Below are 25,807 nucleotides of genomic sequence, written 5' to 3'. Positions count from 1 at the left end.
CCCCCTTACCTTCTTCAGGCTTCAAGCAGGGGAGGGGGCGGAGTTGGGGCGTGGGCGGGGCTGGGGGCGGGGCCGGGGCCCCCGGGAGTGTCCTCCATTAGGAGGCACAAAATATGGTAACCCTAGGTATAATGATTTGCCCAACAGTTTTAGAAGTGGCCATTTGTTGGGTGTTCTTCATTTTTTGGGTGTCCAGCTGAGATGCCTGAAAATCATAGCTGCCCACAGAGTACTGAGTAGCCTCTATGAAAATTTGGTAAGTTTGATCTGCTTTCACTCTGCTGCAGCTTGGTAAAACTGAGCAGCACTAGAGGCACAGGAACTGTATCTCTGCAAACTTAGGAAGGCAAGAGTATATCACTTACCCTTCTAGACATTAGTTGACATAACTGTCACAACTTTAAAGCTGAGAAATTCATTTTTTAAAATGAAAATCTACATTCTGCAAAAGATCATGCCCTTGCATCAAAGCTCTCTGCTCTCCACAGGTGATTGGCTTTCTTAGGCCATGAGTATGAAAACAGTTATTTAATAGTTATAATTAACTGCAAACTCTGAAATGCATTTATATATATATATAGTAGTAAGTTAACCTAGGCATGACCATTTGAAAAGAAAATGTGCAACAGTAACTATGACTACATCTACACTGCAAAAAACCAAACCAGAAGTGCCCAAAAAAAGAACCCTGGAACAGTGAGTCTCAGAGCCTGGGTGGGTCAACTGACTGTTGGCTCACTCTACGGGGCTAAAGATAACAGTGTAGATGTTCCTGCTCAGGCTCTGAAATTCCATGTGGGGGGTGGGTCTCAGTGCTCAGGCTCCAGCCTGAATGGGAACATCTACACTGTTAATTTTAGTCCATAGCATGAGTTTGGTGTCAGTTGACCTAGTCTCTGAAACTCGCTGCTGTGGGTTTTTTGTTTTGTTTTGCAGTGTAGATGTATCCTATGTTAGAGGACTTTTTCTTGTCATCAGATAATTTGTTTGACAAATATTCATCAAGCTTTTTTTGTTTGTTTTTACTTAAGAAGGCAGCATGTATGCAGGAATGCACTCCGCAAAAAATGGTGGTGATTACGTTATAAATTACACTTCATATTGCTTTGGTGTTCTTGTGGGTGAATTGGTCACCCACTGTTGAATCCAGCCATCTCAGGGATGGATTATGGTACTGTTATTCTTTTCAAGAAAACGTGATATAACAGTGTTTAGGAGGGAAGTGAAGAAAATAGCCAAATGAAAATACAGAGAGAATTTTAGGTAGATAAAATGGTGCTAAATTGGCCAGGTTCTTTTCAAAATTCTTGTGAAATGGTTAAGGTCTTGATTATTACTTCTGATTTGAATGAGGTCATCTTCAGCTGCGCATTTTGAGTTTGTGAATGTCTTTTTTTATACTAACAAAATATATGCATCCATCCACCCTAAAGTAACAAAATGTTATGTGTAGAGAATGGATTGTAAGCTATTTAGGGCAAAGACCATCTTTTTGTTGTGTGTTTTGTATAGCTCCTAGCACAGTGAGGTCCTAGTCCATGTCTAGGACTCCAAGGAAATACAATAATAATAATTATGTTAATGGAGAAGAGGGTGTCATCTGTGAAGGCTGCAGGAAATGGTGGGTCTTCTTCCTTACAGGCTCTCATAGTCAGCACACTTTTTGTGCCTTTTGTGTGTGTGTGTGTGTGTGTGGGGGGGTGGAATTGGTTCCCTGAAATATTACTGAATGCTATCTGAAGTAGCCTCGACACTGAAGCTTTTCAAGTGTCTTCTCCAGGTATTCAAACTGTAATTAATTTAAAATCAAAAAGCTTCTAAATTAACCAATTTAGTGGATAATGGAAAACTTTTACAGTATAATATTACTTGCACTTAAGTAATGTGGACTGTAAACTTTCTGGGGCAGGGACTGTCTTCTTGTCTGTACAGCACTGTGAAGCCCTGAGTCTCGATTATCGTTCATTCAGGGATATCAAGGTGCTTAACATTAAGCCTCTTAGTAGTCTTGTATGGTAGGTAAGTAGTAACGTATCTATTTTAGAGGTGGGACATAGAAGTTGTGGCTTGCTCAAGATCACATGGTGAATTAGTGACAGAATTAGAGGGAGAACCTAAAGTTCTAGTCCTTGATATAACCACTACACAATCCTTCTTCCCACTATGTTTTGATGTTAAACCCACTCACCTTTGGATTTTGCTATGTCTATTTCCGTGAGCAATACTCCGTCTTGTCCACATTAGAAAAATTAGTACCTATATTACAGCAAGTGCCAGCTATAGTACAGCTTCACTAATACTAGGAAGACCAAAGCTGTAGTATAGAGAGGACTTGCGCATTTTTTTTTTCCCACCATGCCATGAAAACCTGCTCTGCATGAGCTTTTGTTAATATGCTGGTTAATCATAGTATCATAGGCCTGGAAGGGACCTTGAGAGGTCATCTAGTTCAGTCCCCTGCACTCATGGCAGGACTAAGTATTATCCAGTGTCTGAATCTTGTTTATACTAGCAACTCAGCACTGGTGTAGCTGTGCTGTTGTTGGTTGTCATAGTATTGGAACTAATTTTACGTTATTATTTTAATGTAGATGCACCCTCTGAGGATGCATCTACACTGAGAACTTTTGGAAATTCTCCCTCCTCTTTGGTCTGGCACTGCTAGATGATATGGGAGTGAAAATGCTTGTACTTGTCTAAAATTGTGCTTTCAACATTTCTACCACCAAAGCTAGGCAAATAAAGTGGGGGAAAATGTTAGTGTAGACAAAACTCTTTCCCCAGTGTAGATTATCCAAGATATCCCTGGCTTGGCCTCTGGTCAGGCCAGGTGGAGATAATATGCCAATATCCTCTTCTCCTTTATGATGATTCATAAGCTGTATCTATATGGTGTTTTTTGACAAAATTTTCCACTATTCCTCTAACACTGGTGCAGTTCCATTAGTGATAGCAACAGATGGAGCACTAGTGACCAGTTGCTGACATTTTAGTCAGAGCAGATCTGAGTAATGCAGTAGAGAAAATACTGGTGGCCATCTACAATAGCACTCTTGCTGTTGCTAGTGCCTGGGAAGTGCACTGGTATTAGAGCAACAGTAGGAGAATTTGAGAGAAACCTCAATGTTGTAGGCAAGGTTATAAAATTTGGAGCTTCATTAGATTAAAACAAATGTAAAACCTCAGCAGCGTTTTGCTTGCTGGACTCTTAAAAATGTTTATCAAATGTACCTGGTAAAGTGGTATAGAGATATAGTGATAGGTCAAATATGAAGCTTTTGGCTCATCTGATTTTGAGCTATTGTTGCCTGAAAAGTCTTAAAACCTTTTCAAAACTCTCTCATCCACTTGTTTAATGCAAGTGGTTGAACAGATTTCCTCCATGGAAAATTAGAGCCTTACAAGAGGACTTTTTAGAGAGGAGAATGAGTGGGAGTAGTTGTTGTTTTTTTTAATTGAACTCTGCAAGCAACCTTAACTATATGTAAGAATATATGTTTTTCTCTTTATTCAGATATCCTTATTTTGTCTCCGCTGATTAAATAGCTTTTCATTGTAAGCCTAATGTTTGTGTTTGTTTTTTTAACAACTATCCCTTCCTCAAGTTCTTCTGAAAACAGCCCTTCCAGTTGAGATTTCTCATATATGCTCTCTAAAGTAGAGATTTAGGAGATTTCTTTTTGCAAGATGTTGAGGTTAATTGGAAAAAAGATGTTTTAGAAACATCAGAGTTTGGGAAAATGTAATCTTTGACTGTTGAAGTTTTCTTATGTTTTTGGTACGTTCTGTCTGCAACAACTTAGACTAAAAACTTCAGATTTATTTTATTCATTTCTCACCCTCAATGAGAACTAATGTAGGTAGCTTAAAGTTTCATATGAAATAAACTTTTGGAAAAACAATATCCATCTCTAGCAGAACTTGTTTTAGTTAAATCTTTAGATCAGCACTGACAGCTGAACTTTTTATGTTTTTAAAAAAATTGGTTTCATTATGACAATAGTCTTGAAGTAACCAGAATGCTAGACTTAAGTTTGTCACGATTTTTCCAAAAAATAGCAGGTTATTAATATTTTGCCTCAGCTGCCTGAAGTCCTATCTCCTTGGCTGCTGGCATCTTCAAGCTTGCACACATACCACTTGCCATAAAGGACAAGCGGTGAATGTTCTCTCTTCAGATTCCTGATCTTAGAATCGATGACTTCCCCTGCAGCCCTGTTAGGAGAAAATCCATGCCTCGGCCAGCTCCTGTGCCTTTCCTGCTTCTCCTCACTCCTCTGGGGGTGGAGGGGATGCAACTATGCTTCTTTAGCAGCAGCATTTGTAAAATCTTCAGTCCTGTTCTTTTTCCCTCCACTCCCTTCCCCTTCCAAGACCCCCATTCACTCTCCACCTTTGACAATGGCACTTGTTACATCAGAGTCAAAAAAGAGAGAAAGATCATAGAATCTTTTGATTTCTGTGAACTCCAAGACAATTTTCCGTCCCTGCCTATCATGCAAGACAAAATAGGCTGAGGACTTAGAATGCACTATTATGTATGGATTCAAATGGCAGGTGTGTTGCTGCCACAAATCACATCACATCATATCATGGAAGCACAGGAAGGAGGCTGGGCTCCAGCTTCCTTAAAAGGAGAGGGCATAAGCACTGGTCTTCGCATTGTCAGGGCACAGTAAAAGGATTATTGAGAAGCTTGCTGGGGAGTAAAAGGAGGCAGAGTGAGTGGGGACACATGGGACTGTGGGTGGGATTTGGAGGCTTGGAGGGGTGAGTCTTGAAGCCTGCCCTCAGCCAATTGTAACCCAAGGGAGGAAATGGCATACCTTGTGCATCCATCCTTATCCATTCCATTGGTTTCACCCTTTCAGTGACAGAAGGTAAACCCTCCTCCACGTTCACACCGCAGCAGATATAACTATTGGGGGCCAGAGTGCATGACACAACTTCTTTCCCTTGGTCATGCATATGCTGTGGAATTTAAAAGCTCCACCAGCTGAACGAGTTGGGTTGCAGGAATTTATTATAGTGAAAATAAAACCTAAACAAAGCTTTCACAGGTCTGTGTTTCAAAATAATGTCTAAAACATAGGAAATCCAGTGACAAAGCTCTGTTAAAATAGAATGAACACATCTGTCCCCTGTGTGTATTCATAATGCTCTTGGTCTGCTTTGGTGACAGATATTTTACTACCTGTCATCCCTGCAGAAACATCCCAGCTATAAGGATATGAACAAGAGTCTCTTCTAACTTTGCGCATAATCAAAGTTCCAATTTCAGAGTCTCCTGTGCACAACTCCATTGTTTTCAAATTATATGCTCAGTTACCTTTGTGCAAATCCCAATTGAAGGCAGATATAATGGAGGGCAGCATATGGCCTGCCAGAATTACTAGCCATGATGTATAAGCCATAAAGATACAGTGGGTGGGCTGGAGGAAAAAATATTTTACTTGTGGAGTAAATTTGATCTGGAATTGTTAGAACACCACAAATCTGGAATTCCATAATGCCTTATTTTTTAACAAAGTCACTTTGAGTAGAATGAAGTTTCAAGATTACAAATATATACCAGTTAAATGTCCATAAAATGTTATTTCAAAAAGCAATTGTTCAAAAGCTAAGAAATTTGGAGCCAAGGTTTTGCAAACTATGTAGGAACATAAAATTGCCAGACCAAATCAGACATGCGGTCTGCCTAGTCCAGTATTTTATATCCAACCATTGCCAGTAGTAAGTACCAAATGCTTTGGAGAAAGATCCAAGAAACCACCTACTAAATAACTGGAATGACCAGTTCATAGACCTTTCTAGCCCCTCTCAGAGGTTTGCTTATGTCCTGAAGCATGGGAGTTATCCCTTTTATTTTTTTTAATCATCTCTAACGTATCTGTGATCTCATCCATATGAAATATCTAACTTTTAAAAATCCTTCTAGGCACATAACCTCAATGATATATTTGTAGCAGTGAATTTCACAAGTTTATTTTTTACACCATGTATAATTTCCTTCTCTATTTTAAATTGGTGGTTTTTCAATATAATTGAATGTCATCTTGTACTGAGAGGTAGTAGAAAGTGGCACCCATTTTAATTTCTCTACACCATTTATTATTCTCTCTCTCTCTCTCTCTCTCTCATGTATCTCATATGTTTTGAGAGAAGAAAAACAATCCTAGTGTTTTCAGTCTTTCGTCATGTGGAAGTTTTCCCATACTTCTAAACATTTTCATTGTGTCGCTAAACTCCCACTATTTCAGCTATGGTTTGGGGTTTTTTTGATTGAGTGACCAGAACTAAATATAGTATTCCAGAAGAGGGCATACCATTGATTTACATAATGTTACAATCATGTCAGTGTTGCTTTCCAGACTATTCTTTATGCAGCCTAATATTTGTCTTGCTTTTTTGATTATGCAGCATGCAGAGCGGAGATTTTCACTGAGCTTTTTACAGTGAAGTGGAAGTCCTCTTTCTGACCAGTTAATTTAAAATGCTGTGGTTCTTAACCTTTACTGCAGCCTGCACCCCTTTGGTTCTCAAAATATGTTCTTGCACCCTTTAAACCTAAAAAATGTGTTCTCGCACCCCTTAAACCTAGATATATATATTTTGTTTGTATATTACAATAATCATTAAAATGTGTATTGTTAATAAATACATAGGTTTGATGAAACAAAGTAGTTGTACTTATGTGCCTGTGCTTAATTTGTGTTTTCAATGATTTATCTTTTAAAAAATTCTGGCATGTCTTGCACCCCCAGGTTAAGAACCACTGGTGGCTACTTCCACCTTTTCATGTTCTCTGTATGTATAAATATCTTCTTTCTGTGTGTTCCATTCTATGCATCCGATGAAGTGGCCTGTAGCCCACGAAAGCTTATGCTCAAATAAATTTGTTAGTCTCTAAGGTGCCACAAGTACTCCCGTTCTTCTTACTGCTGTAATGTGTTCCTTCCTGTGTGTACTACCTTGTATTTTTCAACACTGAATTGAAGCTGCCACTGTGTTGCCCATTCACACAGCTTTGTTAGGTCCCTCTGAAGTCCCCCCCCCCTAGTTTTCTCTAGTTTTGACTCACCTAAGTAAATGTCATCTGCAAACTTTGTCACCTCCCTATTCACCCCTTTTTCCAGTTGATTGATATTCAGTTTATATCAGAGAACCCCTATCCTTGTACAGATCTGTGGGGCATCCTACTTTTAACCTTTTGCTATATTATTTACTATTTATTCCTACTTTGTTTTGTCTCTTGGCCAGTTTCTCATCTGTGCTGGTACTTTATCTCTCACTCCATGACTGCTTAATTTTTCTAATAGCTTCTTGTGAGAAATTTTGCAGAAGGATTTTTGTAAGTCCAAATAAATTGTTAGGCACTTCTTTCTCCATTATCTTGTGGACATACTCAGAGAATTTTAATGTATCAAAAAGGCCTGATTTTTTTTTCTTTAGAGAAATGGTCCTTTATCATACCAGGCACCTCTAGGTATTTTATAATTCTATTTTAAATTACAATTTCAAACAATTTTCCTGGTACTTGAAGTAATGCTCAATAGTTGTAGGTCACTCCTGATGTCTTTTAAGCTTCCAACATTTGCTGCCTTTGACACTTCAGATTTCATTCTTAAATTCTTTCAGTACGGTCAGGTCCTTGTGACTTGCTGCTCTTTAGTTTAGAAAAAGAGTAGGAATTTACACAAATTCATAAAATGTCAGTTTCTGACCGTCACTCATCTTTATTACCTGAAAGGAGTAGGTCTAAGAAAGGGACCTCCCCAACAATCCTTTGGTTAAAAACTAATCATTTTGCTTCTATGAAATGTTCTTATCCTTCCTTTAATTGCTCATTTTACTCCTTCTCTCTCACAGGCTTCCTGCTTCTAATATATTTAAAGTCTTTCTTTTGTCTTTATTTGCTCTTCAAATTCCCACTTTTCTCTCCTAATTTCCATTTTATATTTTACCTGCCATAATTTGCTCCTTTCTATTGGCCTCTATAGGAGTGAATTTTGATTTTTATAAAAGATGTCAGTTTAGCTCAACTCTGACCCTATATAAATATCTGTGCTATATATCCAGTCCTTCTCTCCAAATTACTATGCACTTATTTCCAATACCACAAACCCTCTCCTGAAATCTGTGTGTACAGAAAATGAGACTTGTCTCATATTGGCAACAGACCTTTCCAAATCCACCTGAACATATATAGAAAAACATAATAGAATCCCTCCTTTTGTTTCTGTATTGCATATGAATACCTTCTTCTGTGTGCCGTTACATTGTGCCAGAGAACTTTCGCTGCTCTATAATAATAGAAACTCTACTGTATCTACCTCCTTCATCCATTCCATAGGTCTTTAAGACCCCAAACTCCATAATGGATGGAAGTTATGCTTGTTTGCAAAACTACAGTGCTGAATTTCCTGGCTTTCAAGCATTTTTTTAAAAATAACTACAATGTTTTGATAATGTTTTAAATAGTCACTGATGTAAATATGTATCAATCTTAAACACGTTTTGTTTGGAATATATGTTTATTGGACATCACTACTTGCTTATAGCTCATTGATCTTTTACAGTGCATCTGTGGTCTTGTTCAGGACTACTTGTCTAGCCAAACAATAATGTTGCTTCTCTTGTCCCTGTAAAATGTCATCTTTGGATATTCAGACAGTGCCTCGCATAAGTGATTTTTTTTTTTTTTTGTCACTGCTCGACAGTATTGAGGTACAGATCAGGAGAGGCCTACTGTTTTTTTCCCAAAGAACTACCAAAGCAGATTACCCTTACCTCCTGTATTAATGCTCTTTTCCCCCTACCCCCAATTTAAAACAGTGGATCACAGGTTTCTTTTTTGGGTATCATTCAGTTGATTTTATCTGTCATCTCTGACTATGGTGTCTACAAGCCTATATCAAGTATTGCAGTGTGGCTAGCTTACTTCACATGGTGTGCAAGGTTGCTAAATGTGCATGTATTGGTGTTTATATAGAGAGTCCTGCAAATCTGCAGGTACCCGCTTTATATCTGCACATGTGGATATCCACGGACCATTTTTGCAGATCACAGATCCGATGTGGATACAAATCCTGTATCCATGCAGGGCTCTAGTTATATATAATACATTTATGTATGGTTTCATATAAAGGTGAAATATTCTGCTGCCAGTACAGGAAATTCTAGCTGAGGGAGGTAATTGAGTGGTGATTGTTTTACTGATGATGATTAGATGTAGTGTTTGGGTGCTCTGATTTCCTTGCTAAGAAATGGTTTAAAATACACACTGGAATTGTGGAGAAGAATATAAGATAATTAAACAGAAAACTTCCTTAGTGTCCCTTGAATCTTCTATCCTGAGAGCCAGAAGAAATGCCTACCTTATGCTATCACTGGAACAACATTTGTTTGAAGGCTCACTTAGGCTTTTTCTTCCGCTGGCTACAGTATGTGGCGGTATGCATATGGACAAGTCTTTTTTTTAAATACAAAAGTTATTTTTCACAAAACATACTCTGTTTTTACAGTACCCCCCCCCCCCATTCCCGGATCCCAGAGTCCTTTAAAAATGTTAATTAATCCTTAAAGATGTGAGGTAGATAAGTATTTTTATTCCCAGTTAACATATAGGGAAGCTGAAGTGCTTGTCCAAGGCTACACAGGAAGTCCATGACAGAGCCAGGTACAGAATCCAGATCTCCTAACTACTGCTCTTTTGCTTTAGTCATTAAACCATCCTTCCTCTCTCGGAAGCTCTTTTTTTGTTATGCACACAGGCATTTTGGAAATTGTGCGGTAGAATCATACCACAATAAGAGGAATGAAGGTGTGCATTCATTGTTTAGAATCTAGATGGTCTGTTCTGGACCAGTCACTGAAATAAAGTGGCTACATTAAGTTGTGATATGTGGAAAAAGAACACTTTAGGGTGACATGCACTTTGCTTCACCAATTTCTGACCTGCAATGCTTGCCTTTGCAGATGGAACATGAGGATTTTGTAATGGAAGGGCATGGCAAGACTCCACCTCCTGGTGAAGAAAACAAACAGTGAGTCTCACGTTTATTTAAAAAGGGCCTTACCATAGTAAATGGTGGGAATCACTCTTGTTTAAACGTGCTGGAAGCATTGGTTGTTCTTGGGGTGCTCGCCCTTGGTTTCTTAAATACCCATATTTCATAGTAGCTAGTAACTGAAAAGTCAGTGTGCTGATTTGCCTTAAATTCTGAAACACAAAATTCTGCTTTGTATATTCTGCAGTGGGTTAATCAGAATTTGTAGTTAAAGGATTAATGGCGTTAGGAAGCTAGAGCTGAGAAAGTGAATTCACTTTACCAATGGAAATATGTATATGAAGCTTTACATGTTCCTTGTCTTGTGAAACCACTGAAATGCAGCAAAAGAAGAGTTTGCCCATTGTCAACCCTTGGTGTGCATCTGGTAGATTGGTGCTCCCTGAAATGTGAACGTTACTTTATTTAAAAATAAATTTCCAGAAAGGAACTGGAATTGTAAATGAAATGTCCTTTACAGGATGGACCATTTAGATGCTGGCCTTTTATAGTTTGAGGAAAGAGGAAATGTAATCAAAAAAGAAATTGACTCATTTCTATTAAGAGAGTGCATGGAGAAAATATGTCTCTAAGTATTTTTGGTGGAAACATAGAAAACTTTCTTCGGTTGGGGGAGGGGAAAGCCCTCTGCTAATGGCACTATAATGATGGATGTCCTACGTATATCTAGATAATTCCTTTGCTCGAGCCAGTGCCAACATTATGGTGATTATCCTGTTCTTGATTTCTCTCTTTATAGAGGCTAGGAAGATCTTGGATCTTTGGCAGAGCCAGACAAAAAAAAAGTTTCTATGAACATGCAATTCCAGTGTCACTTCGTCTTTTAAAGGAGGAGAATGATCTTACCCACCCCTAAAACACTGCCTTCTAGTTAATGCAGGGAACGTAATTGGTTCTGGTCTTACGCTTTTAGTAGGCCAGCAACACAGGCTGCTACCTCTGTGGCCGAAGTTGTTTCTTAGATAGCTAAGATGATCTCAGGGAGGTTCTAGTACTGAGCAGATGCATTCTTTTCTATAGTGGAAATGAGCCAAGCTTTTCAAAATAATTGTTGCCATTTCTTTCTGTTCATACTAGTATGATCAGTAAATTGAAGAAGAGTTTCAAACTTGTGGTGACTGAAACATGCAGACAATTTTTGAAATGAAGCAGATAATGTAAAAAAAGTGGAAGTTAAATTCCTGCTTTAATAAAATTTCTCAGAAACTTGATCGTGAAACTAAGTATGTGATTGCAGAGAATAACATGGAGGGGTATTATATTGGCCTCATTGAAATGGTGTGCTCTCTGCCTTTTGTTGCTGCATTTGTTTACTGTGAATAAAATTTGAGAATTCTTTCCCAGCTGACCTGATTTCTAGCTGAAGCTTTTCAGGTGACTTACAACACTATATTCTACCTTCCCAGCACTATTTTGACTGTAGAGAACATTCAGAACTTGGAGTGGGCAGAGTTCCTCACCAAATTATTGTATTACTGTCCAGCGGTGTCCAGGGGTCCCAATCAGGATCAAGGACCCTTTGTGTTAGATGTTGTACAAATACAGAGTAAAATGCCAGAACTTACCCTAAAGAACTAAGTCCTAGTTAGGTTACTAATAAAATTTGTATAAGTGTAAAACTACAGTTTTGATACCTCAGCTAAAATACAAGAATAGTCACATTATTCAGCTGTACTATAAACACAATACTTTGTTGAGGACGTTGCTTTTTGCTTGATTAGTCATCTGGATTTCTTTTTACCCACAATATAAATTTTTCATTTACCTAAGTGAATATACTATAGGTTACAGTTAATTAAAAAAAAAAAAAAAAAAAAAAAAAGTTTGACTCTTGTTGCTTATGCTTCATTGACCTGGCGATGATAGTCGCAAGACATTTTGTGGTTCCAATAACTTTTATTCTTATAGTAGTTCAAAAAATGTTGTTCCAGTTTCAACTATGTTCACATCTTCAATGAGTATTTTATTCTATAAACACTTCTTTGGAGCTATTAGTACTTGGATGAGGCATCGGTAGACTTTACTGTTGTCCTCCCCATTAATATCAAATGAAATTTGGGCTAGTTATTGAAGAGTAGTAGATTGCATTTTGGTGTATAAGGGACTCAAATGTGGATGTGTAATAGATAAATAGGGATTGTTAGTGGATAAAGGGAGAGTGGAAATAGAAATATGCACTTATTTAGAGACTTATCAATAGGTGTAGTACTTGCATGGTATTGGTTAATGTGTGAAGTTTCCTTCGTTAGAGATTCCTGTGTACATAATGGTATACATTAGCAGGCTTTTGTAACTGTCAGTTGGCCTGAAGACTTATTAATTCTGTAGTGGGGTTGAATCTCACAGTTTATTTTATCAGGGGATAGAAACACCTTCACTAGAGTGCCTTGCGGGAGGGTCTAGTATTAAAAGAACACTGTCAAGATTGTTGAAGCATAGGACTGACCTACCTTCGTCTGTGATTCCATCTGGAAGGGTCCTGATTTCATTAACTGAACCGTCTCTGTCTGTCTGTCTGTCTGTCTGTCTCTCAAAAATAAAAAAAAAAAATTTCTAACCAATCTGTGCTGCCTCTGGAAATTTTAAAAAACAAATGGCAGTGCCATGCACAGGTTTTGTTACTGTTAGGAAATAGGCTGTGATTGTACTTGTTGCCGATGTGCTTTTGAAATATCAAACAGGATAAAAAAGACTAAACCCATTATAGGGTTACTGCATTAAAGAAAAGCTGTAATGGAAGGTGTATAATAAATAAGTACATTGAAAAGGCTGTTACAGTTCTTATGGGGTATGAGGGTATTTGCTTGTTAAACTCTTTGACCTTGGTTATTGAATATAAATAAAATGTGCTTCTCTTAGAAATCTGCCACTAGCAGTTCAGACAATAGATGTGACTGATATTAATTGAAATAAATTTTTAAAGAGAGAGAATTAGGACTTCTAAAGTCATTAGCTTAAATGAAATATTTGGTTATTGAGCTCAGTATTAGCCTCTATAATTGCAAACTGACCCCTGCAGGTGGTGGTGATCATCTTTACTGCTCATGTATTGACATCCATTGGTAAGAAACTGAGCTCAATTGGTGCGCGCAAGGAATAGGGAAGAGGCTTGTGTTCTTCAATAAATGTTTACTTGTAATTCAAATCTGCTAATCACTTCCCATTGCTATTTCGCATCTCCTTCCTCCCCTGCACTGTCTGTAGTATCAGGCATTTGCCCTCTCCCTGCTGGTTGGTGGCAGAGCAAAGATTGTCAGCTAGTCTGGGGCCAGGGCTGCCTGTCTGTGGAGAATGCCAGAATTCTCTGCCTCCATTCCTGGGCAGGTTGTAGACCAGGAGTCATCTCTTTTTGTAGTGGAGACTTTTCGGATAGGACTAAAAAAAATCTGAATTTGACTAGGGCTCTCAAGTGATTAAAAAAATGAATCGCGCAATTAAACAATATTAGGGTACTATTTATTTAAATATTTTTGGATGTTTTCTGCATTTTCAAATATATTGATTTCAATTACAACACAGAATACAAAGTGTACAGTGCTCACTTTATACAAATGTAGTTATTTTTGTTACATAACTGCACTACAAAACAATATCAAACTTTAGAGCCTACAAGTCTAATCAGTCCTACTTCTTGTTCAGCCAATCGCTCAGACAAACAAGTTTGTTTACATTTGCAGAAGATAATGGTGCCCATTTCTTGTTTACAGTGTCACCTGAAAATGAGAACAGGTTTGCATGGCACTGTTGTAGCCACCGTTGCAAGATATTTACATGCCAGATGTGCTAAAGATTCATATGTCTCTTGATGCTTCAACCACCATTCCAGAGGATGTGTCCATGCTGATGACGGGTTCTGCTCAATAACGATCCAAAGCAGTGCGGACCAATCGATGCATGTTCATTATCATCATCTGAGTCAGATGCCTCCAGCAGAAGGTTGATTTTCCTTTTTGGTGACTTGGGTTCTGTAGTTTCTGCATTGGAGTGTTGCTCTTTTAAGACTTCTGAAAGCATTCTCCACACCTCCTCCCTCTCAGATTTTGGAAGGCACTTCAGATTCTTATATCTTGGGTCAAGTGCTGTAGCTGTCTTCAGAAATTTCACATTGGTATCTTCTTTGCATTTTGTTAAATTTTCAGTTAAAATGTTCTTAAAGTGAACAATGTGCTGGGGCATCATCCGAGACTGCTATAACATGAAATATATGGCAGAATGTGGATAAAGCAGAGCAGGAGACGTACAATTCTCCCCCCAAGGAGTTCAGTCACAAATTTAATTAACGCATTATTTTTTTAACAAGCGTCATCAGCATGGAAGGCATGTCCTCTGGAATGATGGCCGAAGCGTGAAGAGGCATATGAATCTTTAGCACATCTGGCATGTAAATATCATGCAACGCCAGCTACGGCAGTGCCATGCGAACACCTGTTCTCACTTTCAGGTGACATTGTAAACAAGCGGGCAGCATTATCTCCTGCAAATGTAAAGAAACTTGTTTGAGCGATTGGCTGAACAAGAAGTAGGACTGAGTGGACTTCTAGGCTCTAAAGTTTTACATTGTTTTGTTTTGGAGTGCAGTTATGTAACAAAAAAAACATTTGTGTAAAGTGAGCACTGTACACTTTGTATTCTGTGTTTGTAATTGAAATTGATATATTTAAAAATGTAGAAAAACATCCAAAATATTTAAGAAATTTCAATTGGTATTCTATTGTTTAACAGTGCGATTAATCGTGATTAAATTTTTTGAGTTAATCACGTGAGTTAACTGCGATTGACAGCCCTAAATTCGACTGATTGGAGACCTTTAAAACTAAATGTAGAAAGAGGGAAGGTGCTTTCTTCTTTTAACCTGGAGTTTCTAAGCTAGTTTTGCCTCAGACCCTCTGCTGGGCTGTGGAGTAGAGTGGGGTCTGATTATTACCAGAACAGAGCTGTTTTTCCCCTTTTTTTATCTTGGCTCATGGCTGATAAGGAGAGAAAAAGGAGCCACAAATGTCTTCCAAGTCTTGCTTTTTATCCAGTGGCAGTTCGAACAAAGTGTCCCAGCAGCAGAGAGGAGCATGCAGACATACCAAAGGGTAACCTGAAGGTGCTAGAGCAGTCCAGGTCCCCTTGTAGCCTTCCAGACATGGGACCTAACTCCTGTGGCTGGTGTGATGGCTTAGACAGGGAATTGGGCCACCGAGGGCCTCCATCCCAGGGGGAATGCAAGAGACGGTTTAAGCAGATCCCATAATGGCACCTCAGCCTTCCAAGGGAGCAGCAGCAGCAGTAGCCACCACCACTGCAGCTATGCAACTTGAGGGTAAAGAGTCCAAAGACCTACAAGTTAGAAAAAGCAGTAGGTGAACCTGAGCCCTCAACTGAGGTTTGTTCATTGAGACATGGAGGACAGCACAAACCCATCCCAGCCAGTACCAAAACAAACAAACAAACAAACACCTTGTTTTTTTCACTCCACATTCAAAAAATATTGGAAGCCAAGAATACAACTCCAGATTGAGATTCTCCCTCTGGACTCTTGTACAATTTCCCTAGACAACTTCCGTGTTGTTTCAGTCCCGAAGTGGACAACAGGATTATGGGTATGACTAGAAATACCATTCTCCCAGCAGACCATGTGACTATAACTAAGGGTTAGTGATCATGTTTATGCAGGTATCAGAGCTCTGAGTTTTTTCTTCCTCTAGTGTGATATTGAGATAACAGGCACATGGATCTTCTGTTGACTATTAGCCAGATAAAGATTTGTTGAACTCCTTGCCCATCATGGAGTTAGCAACCTTTTTAGGTGGGTGATGCTTTTGATTATGTTAGTCTGCCTCCATGCATAGCACCTATCTATTACAGCTTGTTGAACCTTCTGCATTTGTAGTTAGCTGATCCCTTTTCTAAGACTTCAAAAGGAAGGGCAGTTAGTGAAGGGAAGTTATTCAGAGAAGGACTAGTACAGATTTTCAGGTCGTTTGCAAAGATCTGTCCACAGGTTTCATGCATGATGGGTCATGTAGAAATATACAGTGACATTAGTAAGAAAACGCTGGGATCAGGTCAGAGAGGCCATCCGTAGGGGCCTTCAGTGCTGCTGCAGCCTCAGCACAGCACTCTACCACACAGGGGAAATCCTCAGAGTCCTCTTCTAAACATCCTAAGAGGAGGAGTCCTAATTCCCCTCGCAAGGAGTCATCCTCAAAAATATCTTGTTCACCAACCAGATTGACAGCTTTAGAGATGACATCCTCAAGACTCGGTACTGTGAAGGCAACAGGCTCCTCCAGTACCAGTGTAGTGGGAAAGCCCTGCAGGTCTAATTCCAGTCATGGTGCTGGAAAGACCCCAGTACTGTAAGAACATAAGAACGGCCATACTGGGTCAGACCAAAGGTCTATCAAGCCCAGTGGCCAATGGCAGGTGCCCCAAAGGGAATGAACAGACAGTTGTTGTCAAGTGATCCATGCCCTGTCACCCAATCCCAGCTTCTGGCAAACAGAGGCTAGGGACACCATTCCTGCCCATCCTGGCTAATAGCCATTGATGGACCTATTTTCCATGAATCTATCTTTTGAACCCTGTTATAGTATTGGCCTTCACAACACCCTCTGTCAAGGAGTTCCATAGGTTGACAGTGCGTTGCATGAAAAAATACTTTCTTGTGTTTGTTTTAAACTTGCTACCTATTAATTTCATTTGGTGGTCCCTTGTTCTTGTATTATGAGGAGGAGTAAATAACACTTCCGTATTTACTTTTTCTTTACCACTCATGATTTTATAGATCTCTATCATATCCCCCATTAGTTGCCTCTTTTCCAAGCTGAAAAGTCCCAGTCTTATTAATCTTTATACGGAAGCCGTTCTGTACCCCCAATCATTTTTGTTGCCTTTTCTGAAACTTTTCCAATTCCAATATATCTTTTTTGAGATGGGGCGACCACATCTGCACGCAGTATTCAAGGTATGGGCGTGCCATGGATTTATATAAAGGCAATATATTTACTTGGAGAATGCCAGAGCAAACAGAGTTTCGGTACTTTTGGACTTAACTTCTCTCCTGATACCCAGCCCTCTCCCATTGGGATAACAGGGAGACTCAACTCTTCTCCCCAACAACAGGAGGAAACATTTGAGGCCCAAAAAACTATTGAGGTTGAAGCTGTAATGTCTCCTCCTCCATCTGTGGCCAATGACTTTTGGCAGTTCCAGGATCTCGTTAGATGGGTAACAGAATCCCAACAGTTACTTCTTGAAGAGGTCAGAGAATCCCAACACAAGCTGTTGGATATTCTGCAATCTGAGAGACCATCCAGAATTGCTCTCCTGCATCTTGCAGAATCCATTTGGCAGTCTCCGGCTACCGTAATGCCCACGTGTAAGAGGATTGATTTGAAAAAAATTACATGCCCACTAAGGACTCAAAGTTCTTATTCTCCCTCCCTCCACCTAACTCTCTGGTTCTTGATATGGTTAATGAATGGGGTAAGCCACAGCGTTATGTCACCCTATATGACAGAGACCAGAAGTGCCAGGACCTGCTGGGGAGAAAATCCTATTAATCTAATCAGCAACCCTACAATTCCATATTGCGAATTACTAGGTGCTGATGGCAAAGTAAAACTACATGAACTATACAAAGTTGGATTGTTTATTGAATGGCTTCCGCTGGTCCAAAGGGAACAATTTCAGGCCACTATAGCTGAGGGACAATTACTAGCCAGAACATCTCTTCAGGCAGCTCTGGATACTGCAGATACCAAGGCCCGCTCCATCTCTATGACAGTGGCGATGCACAGGGGTTTCTGGTTTATAGCTACGTGACTTCTCCAGAGAAGTCCAGAATATGATAGAGGAACTTCTGTTTGATGGACTGAAGCTGTTTGTAGAAAATGCCAAAGAGTCATTGCATACCCTTAAGGATTCCAGGGCCACGTTACACTTGTTAGGTACCTGGCTCCTGCAAACAAAAGGAAGTTTAATAGATCACAAATGGCTCACAGATCCTGTCTGATGCAATTCTCTGGATTTCAGAGACCAACGGAATCTTCCAGAGAGAGAGAGAAGTTCCGGAGAAAGCTACCTTTCTAACCCACTTGAGGCATCTACACAGCAGCCTTCCTCATCAAAGCCTCAGTTCTTCAAGTGCGTGCTCATGTTGATTCCATTCTAGGTGTGTGTGCGCCCACGTGCACAGTCATTGGAGCCTTAGCAGTATCCGTAGGGTCGGCTGTAGCACCCCCTTGAGTGCCACGCTCATGCGTTGGTATATTAGGTGCTGCCCTCTCAGTTCCTTCTTACTGCCCGTGATGGTTGGTCGAAGCACCTTGTCTTGCATCGCAAGAGTGTTAGCGGTTCCTTTTTGGTTGTTAATTGATAGGTACTTAGTTAGACCTTTCAGTTAAGTGTTAGAGTAGTAGTTTAGGAGTTAGAGTCCCGGCTGAGATTTTACCTCAGAGCGAGGCATGCCCCATTCCCCAGGCTTTAAGCCATGTTCATTGTGCAGTGGGCCGGCCCATTCGTGACCCCCAGGAAAGCTGTTTAAAGTGTTTGGGGGAGTCCCACAGAAAGGATAAGTGCAGGATCTTGAAAAACTTTCACCCTCAAACTCAGAAGGAGCGGGATATCTGTTTGAGGGCACTTCTCATGGAGGCTGCGCTTCTTTGTCCTACCTCGGAGCCCTCTCGATCGGACTCCATGCTCGGCACGTCGGTGCACAGAGCACCACCAGCACTGGAATCCACCCGGCACCATTCCCCCTCCCCGGTGCCTAAGAAAGGTTGAAGTCGATGGGCCCACTGGCACCGCAGAAGTAAGGGGCTTCTGGCAAAGGACTTGTGTCAGGCCACGTGCCTGCTCCAGAGCTGCTCGGCGGTACGCCTGCTGTTGGACCCCCCAACCCAGCCTGGGACCTGCCCCTGACTCCTGGAAGCAGCAAGGGGTCCTGGCTCCTAGTAGGGTCATCTGTGCCCGAAGCAGGCCTGACGGCCAAAGAGCAAGTAGGCCAACTGGTACCGCATATGCCTCTGCCAGGTGATGGACCCAGCCAAGGCCCTGGCATCTATGGGCAAGTCCGTTATGGGACTGCCTCCTAAAGTAGTGGAGCATACTCAATCTCTGGACTGCAGGCATTGGTCCCCATCACCGCGACCTCGGACCTCACCACCGCAGCCTCTGTCCTGGTTTCAAGACACAGGTCCCTGTTGTCAAATCTCCGCCCAGAAAGCACGGGACACCTGAGTCACGACGCCGATCCCTGTACCCATGGTACCATTGGCCCTCTCGCCGGAGTTTGCCACGGTGCAGATCACCATCACATAGGCAATCTCCCAGGCGTTGATCCCCATGATGAGGGATCGTTCCTGGGTGTGGCACCAGTCTCCGGCTCCCTGGTACCGCTCTTCAGGCTGGCACCGGTCCTTGCCCTCTCGTCCCAAGTCGCTGATGAGGATCAGTTGGCAGACTCAGGCATCTACGGTTCCGCCCTGATCACTGGAAGGGCAATGGTGCGAGCCTGTGAGACCGGTGTGGTTCCTGCAGCGGTGGCGTGGAGGCAGGGGCAATGGCCCACTCAGTGGCAGTACTGGAGCCTGTGGGGTGTACCTGTTATGCTGGTCCTGTACTCCCACCATTCCTCCAAGGCTGCATCAGACAAGCTGCCCCCAGCACAGCTGGCACCCGAGTTGGAGTGGCCCCAATGCCCAAGGAGCTGTCTCTGGACGAGGAAGGGGAAGCCGCCCCTCCCCCTTCTGGGCAGTCATCTTTGTCATCTTCAGATGAAGTGGTGGCCGGCCCCTCACAAATGATCAGCCCCTACTTCCCCATGACTTCAAGGAGCACCAGGCCCTGCTCAAGAGGGTGGCTGCCAACCTGAACTTGGAGGTCGAGGAGCTAGCGGAGGAGTCCAATGACCTCTTTAATATCATACCCTCCCCCACCCTGGCCTGGGTCAGGTTGCCTGTCCACCTAGGAGTCCTCAAAATTGTCAAGTCTGCAATGCAAGACTTCCATTCCTCTTCCATTCCTCCTATCTTCAACATTGGCACTAGCCTTCTATGTTGAAAGGACCAAACCATTCTGCAAGTCAACGCAGTTGTTCATCATGATGGCTGACAGTATGAAAGAACATCCAGCGTCCACTCAAAGAATTTCTTCTTGGATCACTGCCTGCATTTGCTGCTGCTACAATCAGACAAAGCTGCCCCCTCCAGCAATCGTAACCACCCATGCAACCAGGGTGCAAGCCTCTTCGGCAGCTTTCCTAGTCCATGTACCTATCCGGGAACATCTGTACAGCAGCCACCTGGTTGCCCATCCATATGTTTACATCCCATTGTGCACCTACTCAGCAGGACCTGGTTGATTCTGGCTTCGGTAGAGAAGCTAGGCTATGAACTCCAAGCCCACCTCCGAGGATGCTGCTTGTGAGTCACCTAGAATGGAATCTACATGAGCAAGCACCCGAAGAAGAAAAAAATGGTTACCTACCTTTTCGTAACTGTTGTTCTTCGAGATGTGTTGCTTATTTCCATTCCATTACCCGCCCTCCTACCCCTCTGTCAGAGTTGCTGGCAAGAATGAACTGAGAGGGCGTAGGGTTGGCAGCGCCTAATATAGCAGTGCGTGAGGGGGTGCTACAGCCGACCCTGCGGATACTGCTAAGGCAAAAATCTCTGACTGTGCATGTGGTAGCGCACATACCTAGAATGGAATAGACATGAGCAACACATCTTAAAGAACAAGAGTTACAAAAACGTAAGTAACTTTTTTTTTTTATGGGATGGACAAGGGTTCGAACACCCCACCTCCGTTAGCTTGCCAGCTCCAATATTTTGTCCACCTCCTCCCATTTGGAGACCAACTCAGCCATTTCCAACAAGCATGGCAGGTATCACTTCAGACAAATGGGTGATGGAAGTAATATCATTGGGCTATACCATTCATTTTACCTGCCTGCTGCCTCCTCATTACCCTTCCCCATGTCCCTTCAGGGGCCACTCTCATTCCTGCTAAGACAGGAAATAAACTCCCTTCTTCGTGTAGAAGCGATAGAACTGGTCCCTGCTCAGCACCAGGGGAGAGGCTTCTATTCGAGGTATTTCCTTGTACCAAAGAAAAATAGAGGATGGAGACCAATCTTAGATCTAAAACTGCTAAACAAATGTGTGAAGCTTCAAAAGTTCAGAATTGGGACTCCTGCAGCTATAATTCCTTCTGAGTTCAGGGGATAGGTTTTCGTCCTTGACCTTCAGGAAATGTATTTCCATATAGCGATACAACTGTCTCGTAGAACAGTGCTTCTCAAGCTATCTGATGTGGGGGACCGGCAATTTTCCCCCCCAATGTGCCAGGGACCAGTGCCATATTATTATCCTATTCAACGGTCTTATGAGGAAACTCGCCGCGGACCGGTAGCCGATGGCTCGCGGACTGGCACCGGTCCGCGGACCACCACTTCGAGAAGCACTGTCATAGAAAGGTTTCAGAGTAGCAGCCGTGTTAATATGTATCCGCAAAAAGAACAGGAGACTTGTGGCACCTTGGAGACTAACAAATTTATTTGAGCATAAGCTTTTGTGGGCTATAGCCCACTTCCTCGGATGCATAGAATGGAACATATAGTAAGGAGATTACACACACACACACACACACACACACACACACACACACACAGAACATGAAAAGGTGGGAGTTGCCCTACCAACTCTAAGAGGCTAATTAATTAAGAGAAAAAACTTTTGACATGAAGGTGTGAGGATACTTAACATGGGGAAATAGTCAATGTGTGTAATGGCTCAGCCATTCCCAGTCTCTATTCAAGCTTAAATTGATGATATCTAGTTTGCATATTAATTCAAGTTCAGCAGTTTCTCATTGGAGTCTGTTTTTGAAGCTTTTCTGTTGAAAAATTGCCACCTTTAAGTCTGTTACTGAGTGACCAGAGAGGTTGAAGTGTTCTCCTACTGTTTTTTGAATGTTATGGTTCCTGATGTCAGATTTGTGTCCATAGTAGAGACTGTCCAGTTTGGCCACTGTACATGGCAGAGGGGCATCGCTGGCACATGATGGCATATATCACATTGGTAGATGTGCAGGTGAATGAGCCCCTGATGGCGTGGCTGATGTGATTAGATCCTATGATGGTGTCACTTGAATAGCTATGTGGACAGAGCTGGTATTGGGCTTTGTTGCAAGAATAGGTTCCTGAGTTCTGTGGTGTGTGGTTGCTGGTAAGAATTTGCTTCAGGTTGGGGGGTTGTCTGTAAGCAAGGACAGGTCTGTCTCCCAAGATCTGTGAGAGTTAGGGATCATCTTTCAGGATAGGTTGTAGATCTTTGATGATGCGCTGGAGAGGTTTTAGTTGGGGGCTGAAGGTGATGGCTAGTGGCGTTCTGTTATTTTCTTTGTTGGGCCTGTCCTGTAGTAGGTGAGTTCTGGATACTCTTCTGGCTCTGTCAATCTGTTTTTTTTTTTCACTTCAGCAGGTGGGTATTGTAGTTTTAAGAATGCTTGATAGAGATCTTGTAGGTGCTTGCCTCTGTCTGAGGGATTGAAGGAAATGTGGTTGTATCTTAGGGCTTGGCTGTAGACAATGGATCGTGTGGTGTGTCCTGGATGGAAGCTGGAGGTATGTAGGTAAGTATAGCGGTCAGTAGGTTTCAGGTATAGGGTGGTATTTATGTGACCATTGCTGATTAGCACAGTGGTGTCCAGGAAATGGACCGCTTGTGTGGATTGGTCTAGGCTGAGGTTGATGGTGGGATGGAAATTGTTGAAATCATGGTGGAATTCCTCAAGGTCTTCTTTTCCATGGGTCCAGATGATGAAGATGTCATCAATGTAGCACAAGTAGAGTAGGGGCGTTAGGGGACGAGAGCTGAGGAAGTGTTGTTCTAAGCCAGCCATAAAAATGTTGGCATACTGTGGGGCCATATTGGTACCCATAGCAGTGCCGCTGACTTGAAGGTATATATTGTCCCCAAATGTGAAATAGTTGTGGGTGAGGACAAAGTCACAAAGTTCAGCCACCAGATTTGCCGTGACATTATTGAGGATACTGTTCCTGATAGCTTGTACATCTTTATGTGGAATGTTGGTGTAGACGGCTTCTACATCCATAGTGGCCCGGATGGTGTTTTCTGGAAGATCACCGATGGATTGTAGAAGGTTTCTGTATTTTGTAGTAGGCCATTATTTTCAGTATCGGGTGCTTCCATTTAGTCTCTCCTTGGTGCTGAGTGTTTTAAAAGGTTTTAACAGTGGTGGCTATTTTCCTGTATTGTCAGGTAATCACCGTTTTCCCATATCTCAATGACTGGCTGGTCAAGGGTCAGTTGTACCAAAGGGTGTCATCTGTCACAGAAAAAGCGTTTTCCCTGTTTTTATACTTTGGGTTTGCAGTTGAATGTTGAAAACCCACGCCGACTCCCATTCAGAACATAACATTTATAGGGGCATCCCTAGATTCTTTAGCAGCCAGGACCTTCCTTCCCATGTTTGTGACATTATCTTTAGAGCCCTACAAATCCGCTGTATATACGCAGACTATTTTTGCGAATTGGATGCGGATACAAATTTTGTATCCGTGCTGGGCTCTAATTATCATACCTTGTCAGAACTGTTCAAGGGAGCTGACTTCAGTCAGAAACTGTCTTCAACTCCTTGGTCAAGTGGCAGCTTGCACCTTTGTGACAGAACATGCAAGGTTACGCCTTCACTGTTTTCCAGTAGTGGCTCAGATCAGTTTATTCGCCAAACAAATGAACACCTTGACAAGCAGGTCTTAGTTCCCCATCCGGTGAAGCATTCCCTAGACTGGTGGAAGGTCCATCACAATGTAGGGATAGGAGTTCCTTTTCTTCAACTGATGCCAACGAGGCAGGGATAGTTAAGTTCAAAGCAGACTTCGAAGAGCTACAAAGGGATCTCACAAAACCGGGTGACTGGACAACAAAATGGCAGAGAAAATACAATGTTGATAAATGCAAAGTAGTGCACATTGGAAAACATAAGTCCAACTATACATATAAAATGATGGGGTCTAAATTGGCTGTTACCACTCAAGAAAGAAATCTTGGAGTCATTGTGGATAGTTCTCTGAAAACATCCACTCAATGTATATCAGCAGTCAAAAAAGCAAACCAAATGTTGGGAAATCATTAAGAAAGGGATAGATAATAAGACAGAAAATATCATATCGCCTCTGTATAAATCCGTGGTATGCCCACATCTTGAATATTGTGTGCAGATGTGGTTGCCCCATCTCAAAAAAGATATATTGGAATTAGAAAAGGTTCAGAAAAGGGCAACAAAAATTATTCGGGGTATAGAACCTTTTCCGTATGAGGAGAGATTAATAAGATAGGGACTTTTCAGCTTGGAAAAGAGATGACTAAAGGGGAATATGACAGGTCTGTAAAATCATGACTGGTAGGGAGAAAGTAAATAAAGAAATGTTATTTACTCCTCCTCATAACATAAGAACAAGGGGCCACCAAATGGAATTAATAGGCAGCAGATTTAAAACAGACAAAAGAGTATTTCTTTACACAATGCCCAGTCAATCTGTGGAACTCTTTGCCAGAGGATGTTGTGAAGGCCAAGACTATAATGGGGCTCAAAAAAGAACTAGATAAATTCATGGAGGATAGGTCCATCCATGGTTTTTAGCCAAGATGAGTAGGGATGGTGTCCCTAGACTCTCTTTGCTAGAAGCTGGGAATGGTCAACAGGGGATGGATGGATCACTTGACGATTTACCTGTTCTATTCATTCCCTCTGGGACACCTAGCATTGGCCACTGTTGGAAGACGGGATACTGGGCTAGATGGACCTTTGGTCTGACCCAGAATGACCGTTCTTATGTTCCTGTTTCTCGGCCTCCTCCCCTCAGAGCCCAGCAGGGGAGCAGAAACTTGCACCCTCCCCCTCCTCCCCCCACAGCCCAGCTGTGGAGTGTTCCCCAGCCCAGCCACTCGCATCCCTTTGTCCCCAAAGCCCAGTCGCCAGCCCCCTGCCAGTTCAGACACTCTCACCTCCTCCACTCCCAGAGCCGAATCGTGGCCTCCCGCCAGCCCAGACACTCACATCCCTTCCTTCCCAGTGTCCAGCTGTGGCCCCCTGCCATCCCAGACACTCTGCACCCCCTCCTCCCCAGAGCCCAGCTGCAGGATGCCCCCCAACCCAGAAACCCACTCTCCCTATCCCTAGAGCCCAGCTGCGCTCACCACCCCAGCCCAGACACTTGCATCCTCTTCTCCCAGAGTCCATGGATCCAGAGGAAGAAACAGCCTGATGCTGGGTCCCAGGCTTCTCCAGCTCAGGATAGGAGACAGTTCAAAATGTAACAAGAAAAGGGCTAGATTGTTTAGGAATTTGGAGGGGTGGGCGGTTTACTAATAAGTTAGAGTAGGGTGTATATGTTAATAGAAAAAAGGTTTTATTCAAAGTTGGAGGAGTGTCTGTGTCTTGTTGTGTCCCACGTTTCTCTCTAGTCCTCATCTGCTTACTTGCTGCGTAGTTCTTAGGCTGAAAAATAGCTGTCTGGAACTGTTGATATGTAGGGGCTCAGTTTTGAAGTGGTAAAGGTGTGTCTTTTAGTGCTGCTGGCATTAGGTGACCAGATGACGGAAGAAAATATCGGGACACACGGGGGGGGGGGGGCCCCCCCAGGAAAAAAAAAAAAAGCCGAGTACTGCGACACAAACAGCTCCCTCTCCCAATTCCCTACAGTGGCCCAGTGCTGC

At 42.1% G+C, this 25,807-nt stretch overlaps 1 protein-coding gene across 13 annotated transcripts in view; it reads left to right on the top strand.

The window, feature by feature from the left end:
• The window catches only part of TNRC6B (trinucleotide repeat containing adaptor 6B), a 215,188-nt gene that overhangs the window by 52,370 nt on the left and 137,011 nt on the right, over positions 1 to 25,807 (top strand). For 11 of the 13 annotated variants that reach the window (XM_034776095.1, XM_034775991.1, XM_034776044.1 and 8 more), the window contains exon 4: positions 9,979 to 10,046. The exons of 1 other annotated variant lie outside the window; for it this stretch is intronic. In XM_034776095.1, coding sequence (XP_034631986.1) covers positions 9,979 to 10,046 — 68 coding nt within the window. Of the gene's footprint in view, positions 1 to 9,930; positions 10,047 to 25,807 lie in introns of those variants that run through there. One more of the 13 variants, XM_034775999.1, reaches the window with a different exon arrangement.

The sequence above is a fragment of the Trachemys scripta genome, chromosome 1 (assembly GCF_013100865.1).
Source record: "Trachemys scripta elegans isolate TJP31775 chromosome 1, CAS_Tse_1.0, whole genome shotgun sequence".
NCBI lineage: Eukaryota > Metazoa > Chordata > Testudines > Emydidae > Trachemys > Trachemys scripta.
The sequence above is the reverse complement of the archived record's forward strand: the minus strand, read 5'-3'. Positions and strand labels throughout refer to the sequence as shown.